The 12,111-nt window shown below is 41.5% G+C and overlaps 1 protein-coding gene across 2 annotated transcripts in view; it reads left to right on the top strand.

Annotated features, from left to right (window-relative positions):
- The window catches only part of FAM114A1 (family with sequence similarity 114 member A1), a 65,802-nt gene that overhangs the window by 38,809 nt on the left and 14,882 nt on the right, over positions 1–12,111 (top strand). For both annotated transcript variants that reach the window (XM_036853611.1, XM_036853610.1), the window contains exons 8-9: positions 6,250–6,373; positions 11,384–11,475. In XM_036853611.1, the coding sequence (XP_036709506.1) occupies positions 6,250–6,373; positions 11,384–11,475 (216 nt within the window). The remainder of the gene's footprint in view (positions 1–6,249; positions 6,374–11,383; positions 11,476–12,111) is intronic.

Below are 12,111 nucleotides of genomic sequence, written 5' to 3'. Positions count from 1 at the left end.
GCGAGGGCTTTCTCTAGTTGCGGCAAGTGGGGGCCACTCTTCATCGCGATGCGTGGGCCTCTCATTATCGCGGCCTCTCTTGTTGCGGAGCACAGGCTCCAGACCCACAGGCTCAGTAGTTGTGGCTCACGGGCCCAGTTGCTCCACGACATGTGGGATCTTCCCAGACCAGGGCTCGAACCCGTGTCCCCTGCATTGGCAGGCAGACTCTCAACCACTGCGCCACCAGGGAAGCCCGATTTCTTTTTTTTAAAAGGATCTATGTGTGTGTGTGTGTGTGTGTGTGTGTCCCCAAATGTGTGTGTTTTTATTTAACAAACACTTATATGGCATTTATATAATCACTAATCTAAGCACTTTAAAACTATTAACTCATCTAATTGTATATACTGCTCTTTTGTGAGTCAGGCTGACTGTAGTCTGGGGTGTTTTTGCAGTGGAGGCCACAGGGCAGTACCCTCTGGACCTCCTGGGAGGCGCCATGGGCCATCCCAGTGACATTTACTGGGGGGGAGAGGCAGGTCCTTAGACAGGAGGCTGAACTTGGAAGTAAGCCTTAGAAGCGAACAGTGATTTTTGACCCTCTGTTGGCCTTACATTTGGACTTTGGGGGGTTGAGACATTCTTGAAGCCCACCTAGTCAGGGAAAGATGACCACTGCTATATAACAGGTAACCAAGAACCAAACAGGATGGACACACACACACACAAGATTACAGAATTACAAGTTACTATGTGTTTATTTCCTTTTTTGTTATCCATCAGACATCACTGACAGTCTTGTGGTTAAACTGTTAACGGATCATTTTTTTTAAAAGCAAAATCATGACTCATGCAGATACCAAATGAACACAAATCAAAGAATTTACTTAAATGAAAGAACCAGACAGATGTTATAACCAGTTTGAAGGAAAAGCCAAAGAAGCACAAATTCATATGAAATAAAGCAATTTTGAAATGAATGTACAAATGGACACAAACCTGGTTTTTCCATAGAAGGAGAGGTTGTCCCTCCACTGGGCAAAATTCATTATTGTTTTGCACTGCTATCAGCTGTCTACATTTTACGGAGTTATAAAATTACTCCCATGGAATCAGAATCCAATAATCTGGTAAAGTGTGATCTGGAAAATGTAGTTTTCCACTGAAGCACAAACTTTTCCCTACAAAAGCAGGGTTTGGGGATCAGACATTATGTGATCAAATGCCACTCAGTAACTGTATGGTTTCGGACCTGTCTTACCTCAGTCTCCTTATCTATGAAATGGGAATGCTAATCAACTTCGTAAAATTATTAAAAGAACTAAATGAGATAATCCATGTGAAGCTAGTTGCAGCATGCCTAGTACATAATAAGCAGTCAATAAACGTTAGCTGCCATTTTATACATACACATGTATATGCATATATAATGTTGATGACATTTTATTTTTATATGCATTCTTATATATACATGTTATTATTATTGAAAACATTACAGGGGAGCATGGCGCCTTGAATCTATCACGGTGGTAGAGAGACATTCCACTCTGGCTGGTTCCAATGCAGATCTAGCTGTAAAACAACCCCAGGCCTCTAGAAAAGAGCCCCAAAGGACTGATGTTGCCAGGAAGGCAGTTTGGTCCCTGGAGGGGGGCATTTCCCTCTGTTGGCATACTGCTCCCACAAGCTCTGCTTTTTTTCCCCAGCCTGGAGATTTTCATAGTTGTCATAGTGAGAAATGCAGAACTTTTTCTTGGCTTAGTAATAATAGTTACTGGGTGTTATAATAAATAGTCCTAAAAATATATAGGTCAAAAACAGTAAGAGTTCTCACTCCTGTGACAGTCCAAGATATGAGTGTCTGGTCAGCAGGCAGCTTTCCAGCATTTAGGGATCCAGAAGCCGGGCTCTGTCCATCTTGTGGCTCCACTAGTCCCAGCCTAATATTCACAGGCTCCTGGCAAGAATACAAATGGAGACCCTACTGGGGTTGTCAGATTTAGCAAATAAAAATACAGGATGACTAATAAAATTTTAACTTTAGATAAACAGTGAATACTTTCTTAGTATAAATATGTCCTATGCAATATTTGAGATACACACTTATACCAAGAAAACATTCATTGTTTATCTGGAATTCAAATTCAATCAGACATCCTATATTTTATCTGGCAACCCTGCACATACCAAATATTTAAAAGTTAAAGAGCTTTTGGAAACAAACTCTTTTTTTTTAAATTAATTTATTTATTTTTGGCTGCACTGAATCTTCGTTGCTGCATGCAGGCTTTCTCTAGTTGCGGCGAGCCGGGGCTACTCTTCGTTGTGGTGCGCGGGCTTCTCATTGCGGTGGCTTCTCTTGTTGTGGAGCACGGGCTCTGGGTGCACGGGCTTCAGTAGTTGTGGCCCGTGGGCTCAGTAGTTGTGGCTCGTGGGCTCTAGAGCGCAGGCTCAGTAGTTGTGGCACACAGGCTTAGTTGCTCCGCGGCATGTGGGATCTTCCCGGACCAGGGCTCAAACCCATGTCCCCGGCCTTGGCAGGAGGATTCCCAACGACTGTGCCACCAGAGAAGTCCTGGAAACAAACTCTTAAAGAAAATATATTCTGTCATCCTTCCTTGACAAACGTACTTTCATAATGGCCTGGAAGGCCAGGTTCCCATTTAGAATTCTCAGACTCCTCAAATTTTCATATCACCGTCCTGCCTGCTCTCTTCCCTTTATCTCCAGCTGTCTGTTGCTTCAAGGACCCTCACTGGCAGGAGTGAGGAAGCCCCAGTTCAAGCACCAGCCACATCCCCTGCAAACGGCCACCTTTGTCCATCCCTTGGGCCTAGGAGTGCACACTCCAGTGGATGGTCCCACCATAAGGAGCACAGCCTGGGGATGAGGTCCATATAGACTGTGGACCACACTCCAGTGGATGGTCCCACCACAGGGAATACAGCCTGGGGAAGAGGTCCATACAGATCATGAAAGGGAACCTTCAGTCACCTGGAGAGTGATCTAGAAGTGGGAGTGTGGGTTCTGGGTGGGCACATCCCTTTGGCCCTGTGGACTCCCCTATGACCAAGTCTAATGTATTGGATTTCACTGTCCTCTAGGACCTTGTTGTCTTCTTCATCCCACCAGCATAGGGAGAGAGAATATAGAGGGGACGTTCCCATTTGTTAAAAACTTTAACCCAGAAATGGTACACATCTCGTCTGCTAACATTCCATTGGCTGAAACTTAGACAGGGTGTACAGAATTATAAGGAATCATTACTACCTACTAGATTGATTCTAGGATGGCAACAGGCATGGCAATGTGCTGTACTATAAATCTTAAGGAAAAACTAATATTTTTATTGCCATTATATTCAATACTTAACAAAAACAGTAAACAAGAATCCTCAAAATGACACCCCACACCCCCTTTCAGGGAAAAGATTTACAAGGCAGACTGTTTACCCTTGTGTCCCTGACAACACTTAAGCACAGTGCCAAGCATATAGTCAGCATTCCATGAATATCGAGGAGTGCATGATTACTTATTATTTATTATCGGATTGAAGTAAAGATTTAATGCACATCGTGCTAGCATAATGGAATGAACTAGGAGGAAGCAAAAGAGATGCTGTAATAGAAAGATGCTGACCAAAGAGTACTTCACTAAAAATAACCCTTCCTGGGAGATGCCAAAAGCATAAAAACCCCAATGCATTCACTCCTGGAGGATGGCTACCCTCAGAAGACACAGAGAAACCAAGAGGCCCCACATGTGTGTATACATTTTCACTAAGCGCTGTACTTTAACATTTATTCAATTACCCATTTTTCTTTACTCTGAGAAAAGTGCTGTTTAGAAAATATACCTGGAGCATAATGATATGACGTGGGCATGTCTAGGACCGTGAGCCCTAAACATGAGTGTATGAGCTGAAGTGAAGACTCTGAAGAGGTCAGGGCAGAAGGGAGTGGTGGCGGCGGCATGCAGGGAGCATTACTTCCACCTGCTGAACCCGGCGCCTAATGGGTTTTGTGTTGATGACTTCCCCCTGAACTTCCTCTCAGAGCCTTGGTGCCAGTTGCGTTACGTCCTGCTGATGTGCATTAGCAACTTTTAGGGAAATGGTGTCTGGCCTCGGCGATGCCCTCTTTAACTCTCTCACTCATCTGGACTGCAAGTCTACTACCGTAATCAATATTAAAACACAATCCAAGGAGTGTGGCAGCTTCTCTGCTGGCTCTCCCTCCAGAGCAAGTGTTTGACCTGCAGAATGAAAAATTTAAAACCTTACTACTTTATAGTCAGACTTCACTTTTTGTATGGTTCTCCATGCTCTGTGACCATTTTGGAAATTCAGATGGTCTTCAGATTCACAGAGGTTGACTGACCATCTGTACAAATAATTTTTAAGTGTTTATGAAGGACAGTTTCAAAAGAGGCGTTCTGAAGACAGTGAACAGGGAGCACACCAGTTTAAACATCATCCTCTGTGCAGTATCCCTGCCCACCCTCTCGCCTCCCCAAGGGGCCTTGCAGCCCCCTTGCTGGGAATGCCCTACTGTCACTACACTCACACCTGGTGTGGCTGTTACCTGTTCACATGGGCCTCCCTCCTTGAGACTGTAAGATCTCTGAGAAGAAAAATGTATCTTGTACGCTTTTGTAACCCCAGTACAATAGAACATCTAGCAAGTGTATTTGTATGCTTGTCTGTAATATACATACAACTATTTATTTATATATTTGTTTACATACACTTTTTTATTGAAGTATAGTTGCTTTACAATATTGTTAAAGTTTGTTTGTTAGTTTGTTAGTTTCAGGTGTACAGCAAAGTGACTCAGTTATTTTTTTCAGATTATATTCCATTATAGGTTATTACAAGATATTAAGTATGATTCCCTGTGCTGTATAGTAAATCTTTCTACTCATCTATTTTACATGTAGTAGTTTGTATCTGTTAATCCCATACTCCTCCCTCCCTCTCCCCTTTGGTAACCATAAGTTTGTTTTCTGTCTTACATATATGTTTGTTTACATTATATATATAATTTATTGACCATCACAATAAATACTCCTGAGTACATCATTTCATTTAACCTTCAAAACAGTCTTAAAAGGTAGATGCTATAAGTTCTCATTTTAGAGATAAGAGAACTGAGTCACAGAAAGGTTAAGTAAATTATCCAAAGTCACATAATTAATAAGTGAAGAGCTGATATTTGAATCCAGGGTTGACACCAAGGTATGTTTTCAGCCACTATGATAGAAGAGCTACCACCAACATTTACTTAGCATCTGCTGTTTGCACTTGTGCAATGTTCTTCACATTCGTTATTTCATTTAGCCCACAAAGGATCACAATGAAGTGTGGCTCTCAGTTTAAAACAGAAAACTTCCTTTGGGTGTATACCCAGAAGTGGAATTGCTGAATCACATGGTAGATCTATTTTTAATTTTTTGAGGAAGCCAAAAACAGGATTTTGAAGAGATATATGCACTCCCATGTTTATTGCGTTAGTCACAATAGCCAAGATATGGAAACATCCTAAACGCCCATCAACAGATGAATGGATTCAAAAAGGTGTGAGATATATACACAATAGAATATTATTCAGCCATGAGAAAGGAGGACATCCTGCCATTTGCAACAACATGGTTGGACCTTGAGCACCTTATGCTAAGTGAGATAAGCATGATAGCACTTATATGTGGAATCTCAAAAAAGTCAAACTCATAAAAAACAGTAAAATGGTGGTTAGCAGGGGATTAGGGGGAGGATAAGATAGATGTTACTTAGAGGTACAAACTTGCAAAAGTAGTAAATAAGCCATAGAGATCTAATGTGTAGTATGAGGCATACGGACAACAGTATTGTACTATAATCATCAAACTTGCTGAGAGACTACAATTTTAATTGTCTCAACCACTAAAAAGAAAGTATAATTATGTAATGTGATAGAGGTGCTAAATATCGCTACAATGGCAATCATATTACAATATACATATGTATCAAATTAACATGTTATACACCTTAAATTTACACAATGTTATCTGTCAAATATATTCAATTAAAAACATGAGAAAACTGAGGCCCAAGGAGCTTATGTAACTTACCCGAAGTTGCACACAGTTACTAGGCAGTTAAATCCAACATTCAACCCAGTGTTACCTCCCACACCATGAATCACCTGGGAGAACTGGGCAGAGCTGTACGTAAACATCATTAATGAGAAGAAAAGATGACAGTTATGCTGACCTATTTCTTTTTTTCAGGTTCAGTCATTTTTAGCATCACTTGATGGAGAGAAGCTGGAAGTCTTAAAAAATGACCTAATTTCCATTAAAGACATCTTTGCAGCCAAAGAATTAGAGAATGAAGAGAATCAAGAAGTGCAAGGTAAAGGAAAATAACCAGTTAAATAGCAAGACAAACGATTGGTACCGTCCTTACAAAACTGCTGTTAATAAGCACAGCCCTTTGAACAGGGGAGAATTGCTTAATTCAGGTGCTCCTCCTGCCCACTTCCAAACTCTCTGTGCATCTACTCTCATTACAGGAGCTGGTCACATTGACCTATGGTCCTCCTGTCCCTTGGGTGGGAACTCCTGAGTGAGGCACCTTTATTTCTCTGGTGTCCCTGGCACGTCACAGGCACATAGCAAATGCACCTGGTCGAGTGAACAAAGAGCACAGTGCACTCAACAGGGCCCTGATGACTGGAGTTTATGCTCCAGTGTCTGATTTTTTACCTGCATGTGGAAGTTGTTGAATGTGGTTGATGTTGATGGTGAGCAGGTCTTTCGATGGATTTCTTATCATATTTTTCTTCTTCCTTTTCATTTCTGTGTGTAGGAGTTAGGGTGTATTTGTAAGTGGCCTACATCTCACCCAAAAAGTACAAAGGCACATGGTGCATCAAGGCGTGATTTGTCAAGTTTGATTGATTTACACTAAAGTGAGCCAAGTACGCGCTCCCAATACTCTTCCAGCCAGATGATGACATGACCCCAAGGAGACTAGAACCTATTTTGTGAGAAGCAAGGCTTCCTTGAGAGAGGAAAAGAGGTTCCCAAAGTTGGACGTGCTTAATGATTAAGTTGTCCATTTGGGAGCAGAATATAGTAAAGCATTTGCTGTGTACATGGAGAGTGATTAATGTCATCACCAAGCACTAGACAGTTGTTTCACGTAGGTTACGCTGAAAACTTAAGCAACCTTGGACACACAAGGCTGGCTTCTCCTGGGATCATCTGAAGGGTCTTATTTGCAACATTTTCACTACTTACATGCTATTTGTCCTTGAACAAGTTATATAACCTTTCTGAAATTCAGTATCTTACCTGTAAAATGGAGACAGTGATACCTATTCCTGAGGGCTATTGTAAGGATCAAATTAGATAATATATGCAAAAACATATTACAGAGCCTGGCACACAGAACTGCTCGAAGTGTTAGCTGTTATTATTATTAAAAGTGCTGACACAATTCCAGGAAAATAGTAAAGATGCAATAAGTTATAGCTTTTATTTACAATTGTACTTGTGATAATGTACATGCATATCATCCACTCTCTGGAAGCATTTTGTGCCCAGACGTGTTACATATCTTTAATCAAATCTCAAACACAAGAGCGCAAATGCTTCAGCCTAGATGCTCAGGGCAAAATTATTCTAAGCATTTGCAAACTGTCTTTTAAATACCATCTCCCGCTTTAGCCCCACATGCTGACCTTATGTGCCTTCAGTTTAATGAGATTTATGCTCACTGCATCAAAGTAGAAGAATCAATTATACTGAAGCATAGGAAAAGGTCAATATCAAAGAGACAGTTGGAGAACAATGTTTTTGAGCATTTGTGTGTTTCTACAAAGTCACAAAGGATGACAATCTTGTCTTTGCTTTAATAATGAAGAAACTAAGATACTAGCTGTCAAAGGTCATGCAGCTAGTATTCTGAACCCAAGATGAACTAATGTAGATGCCCCTTTTCCAGAGTAACAATCACCAAAAAGATGCAGGCTATTTTTCTTCAGTTTCTGATGCCTGAGGTAGACCTTTGCCTTATTGGGGGTGTCATTCAGAACGGATAAAAACAGGATCCCAAATTCTCCCTAACGTCAAAGAAATATTGTTTCCAGTGTAAGTTAATGCAGTATGGCATCCCCAACTAGTGCAATTTCTTGGAGAGAAAACTTGATTCGATACTGTTAAATAGAAAATGTTACTACATGTGTTATGTTCCAGTCTTAATATAGAGCTTCAGTAAATGGAGATTTTTGAATATGACCAAAAAAAAAAAAAAATTGAAGTCCTGAACAGCATGCTTAAGAAATGGTAGATTAATCTCTCTTTAAGTGATGGAACCCTGTTACCTCCCATAATATGTCCATTTTCCTAAAGGGCAGCTCCAGATTATCAAAACACAATTAATTTTAATTAACTTAATTTAATAATTAAATGTCATTTAAACACGTAAAGAAGAATGGGAGAGAAGAACAGCAGGGTTGTCATTAAATCAATCCAATATGATGGAGTGTTACAACTCCAGAAAGGTGAGGGATTAATTAAAAGCTGTCGAGAGCAATCTCATTAGTGAGGGTGAGCAGACAATCCAGGAGCAAAATTCTGGGAGAAACCACAGCATTCTCATCATATGTTTTCTTCTAAGCACTTGCATTCCTAAAAGCCCCCTAACACCCAAATAATTTATTTGGTACTCTTAGAAAATGTAATAAACTGTCATTTTTAGATGAATTTAATATTGGGCTCCTCTGCATTTAATAACATTAGCTAATGATTTGCATGTTTGTCCTACCAGCAGAGTGTAATTTTATCACACTGCCGTGGGTCTCTAATTTGGTTTACCACTGTTGTGAAGAGATTTTTTAAAAGATATTTTCTCTTTTTATTGACTTGGTGAAGATCTTCTCGGCCACACGTACAGACCAAGAATTGTAGTAATAGGTATTGTTTGTTGCAACATTCTTTAACATCTGTTTTTTATTTACATCCATTTTTCTATGTGATGATTTTCCTAAAATATCTGCTACAAGTTATTGGTGTATTTCTCTGTCTTATAGAACGAACGCACATTTAAAAGCTGGAGCTACAGAGAGTACGTGTATCCTAATTTAGTGTTGATTACTCTCAAATATTTTTAATCTCCCTATGTTTATATCTTTGTAACACTTAACAATATAGTTTATATAAAACTCTAGTGTTTACGAAATACTTACACATTTGTTGTATTATTTGCTCCTTACAATAACACTAGAGTAGATGGTTGGGTTTTATTATCCTATATTTACAGAGGAGGAAATAGAGGCTAAGAAGCCCTGTGACTGGCCCCAGGTCACAGAGCCACTAGTGCAGGAGCTGGGGAAGAACCTCCACGTCCTCAGCCTCAGGCCAGGGCTCTTTCTGCCCTGCAGCACTGCCTCACGCGGATGAGAAGGACCAGGCAGTTTGGAAACGAGACCCCGTGGGAGTGGCCCCTCTTACTTTGCCTGCCTAGAGAGGATGAGACCAAGATCTCTGCCCAGCAGAGAGAGAATCTCAGCTTTTGATGGTCTCTCCATCTCTCTCTCTCTCTCATTCTCTCTCTGACTCTGTAGCCCTCCAGCTCTCCCTTTGTACATGTGACTAAAGCCTTCTCATTTTTGAAGGCTCTGTTCAGGCATCACCTCCTCCAGGAAGGTTTCTTAATACCCCTGAGAATTGGATCAAGTGTTGCAGAAGACTGCTCCGTCTGAGCACTTGCTTTATGGGTTTTATGATTTGCTTGTGTCAGCTTCACTGTGAACAAAGACAGCCATCCCTCCCTCTACCGCAAGGCACATGCCTCCCTCCCCCTGTGGCGGTCACCCTGTCCTCCTTGCTGTCCCTGAGCAAGCCAGGCACACTCCCTCCTGGACTTGACCCTGGCCGTGCCTCTGCCTGGAAGGCTCTTCCCCTGATCTGTGTTGCTCATCCCTCTCCTCCTCTGGGTTATTACTCAAAAGCCATTTTCTCAGCTCCTCTCCACTTGAAATTCCTAACCCCCAGCTGTCCCTATTCCTCTTCCTTGATTTATACTTCTCCATAAAGCTTCTCACCTGACATATATGTTTTACTTCTCTAGTTTGTTTATTGACCTGCTCCCCAATGAGAATATATAAATTCTAGGTGATGATAAACTGATGAGGCCAAATTCTTTGAACAAAGACCTACCAGTTCTCCTGGCTGTCTTCACAAGCTGCTGATTAACCATTTTGTCTCTAAAACAGAAATAAGCACAAGCAGACAAGTGTTAGATACGGTATTTCTCACATAGCTTAGTCCTCTCTGAAGCTACTGCCTTCACGCACTAACACAGGCCACGGTATTTTCTTCTCAGAGGGTTTCTGAGATCATGTAATAAGGCCAGATGAATGATGCTTTTATCCCTCCACCACCGCCCCAAACTGGTGATACAATCCATTGTGAAATCAATTCTTTAGCACTTATAAGAAACTTTGAAAATGGCCTCAACTTGTAGATACAAATGAGAGATATAAAATTGTAACTTTTAAAGATCTCTCCTCTTTATTGCCCACCAATAATATTAAGTTATTTTTATTTCATGATATATATATAACATATTTAGATAATCAATATATTAGTATCTATGGTATAATATATTAGTAAATTATTTATTCAGTAAATATTCATTTTAGCACCTGTTATGTTCCAGGCACTGTGTTAGATGCTCTGGATTCAGGAATGAGCAAAACAAATATTGTCTGTATCCTTAGGTAGCTTCCAATCTGAAGGGAAGACATATCATTATGAAGTATTGTATGTAGGACCAGGCAGGTGTCCTAGGAAACTGTGGGAAATTTCTCCAGAGATATAATGTTGTTTTAAGTATTAAGATATAAGTAGATGACCCATGGAGACTAATTCTGCTTGCTCAGCACTGTGGCTCTGCGGACCTAAAAGGGTACCCTGAGTGTCATTAAGGGTTGCAGTGCTAAGCATAACAGTACCGTAAGTCATAAACACAGTGTTGTCCCAGGGCTCTCAAGCCTGAGAAGGGTCATTCATTTGTCCATTCAGTCACTCAGCAAACAGCTACTGACCACCTATAGCTGTGAACAAGACCGGTAGGTCCCTCCCTGCCCTCACGTGCCCTTCGGGCCAGCCCAGGGGTGCCCCAGCTAGAGCTGCGAGCAGCAAGGCTCCACCAGCCCCTCGCCCAGCTGCAGCCTGCTGTCTCGCCTCTGTGCTCACGCACGGGCACAGCTTGTCTTTGCCCGGCGGCTGGAGGACGGGCTGCTGCTGCCCCCACTTATACTCTGACGGCGGGCTGTAAGGTTGGGGGAGCTGCCACGTTCTGAAGGATGAAGAATAAATCATGCTTCTTACTTCTGTCATTTTCTATTTCCAGGGATCGAAGAAAAGGGAGAAGAATTTTCTAGCATGCTTACAGAGCTCCTCTTTGAATTGCATGTTGCGGCCACGCCTGACAAACTCAATAAGGTCAGCACCGTATGAATCTCGGTTTTTGCTCGTTGGTTTTTTTTTTTTTTTTTTTAAAGGTCTCGGTTGTAAAATCCAGAAATCCACCTGAAATAGAAAAACCCCAAGTCCCAGTGGCACGTGGCGGGAGGGGAGTCCCAGGTCAGTAATTAAGATTCGAGGAGGCAACATCATGAAATGTGACGGCAGAGAACGTGCTAGGCTGTGTTGTGAGACCTGCGTCTTAGTTGCAGTTTCACTGGTAATTACCTTGTGACCTTGAACAAGTCGTTTCTCCTTAAAATAGGGTCTTATATCAGATCAGTGGTTATCCTCAGCCTAGAGGAGGAGAGAAGGTGCAGAATCACCAAAGAGCGTTTTCAAATTCCATCTCCCCTCCCCTCGAAAGTGACATGCCAGCATTAGGCAGAGAAAGCACATCTGCCAGAGCCAGGCCACTCACACAACCCCTCCCACTGGAAAGCTGGTGCTTCGTCGTGTCTAAGACCATCTGAGCTTTCACTGTCTGGGTTCCTCTGAGAGTTAACACTGGATGTTTTGCAAGTTCCTACAAGGTCTTGCTATGGCATTTCTTAATGAGGTCACTGATCATTAATTACTTAAAACTGTCATTTTTCCCATTCTCTCTCTCTTTCT

This window comes from Balaenoptera musculus, chromosome 5, assembly GCF_009873245.2.
Source record: "Balaenoptera musculus isolate JJ_BM4_2016_0621 chromosome 5, mBalMus1.pri.v3, whole genome shotgun sequence".
Classification (NCBI taxonomy): domain Eukaryota; kingdom Metazoa; phylum Chordata; class Mammalia; order Artiodactyla; family Balaenopteridae; genus Balaenoptera; species Balaenoptera musculus.
Note: the sequence above shows the minus strand (reverse complement) of the source record. Positions and strands in the feature narration are given on the sequence as shown.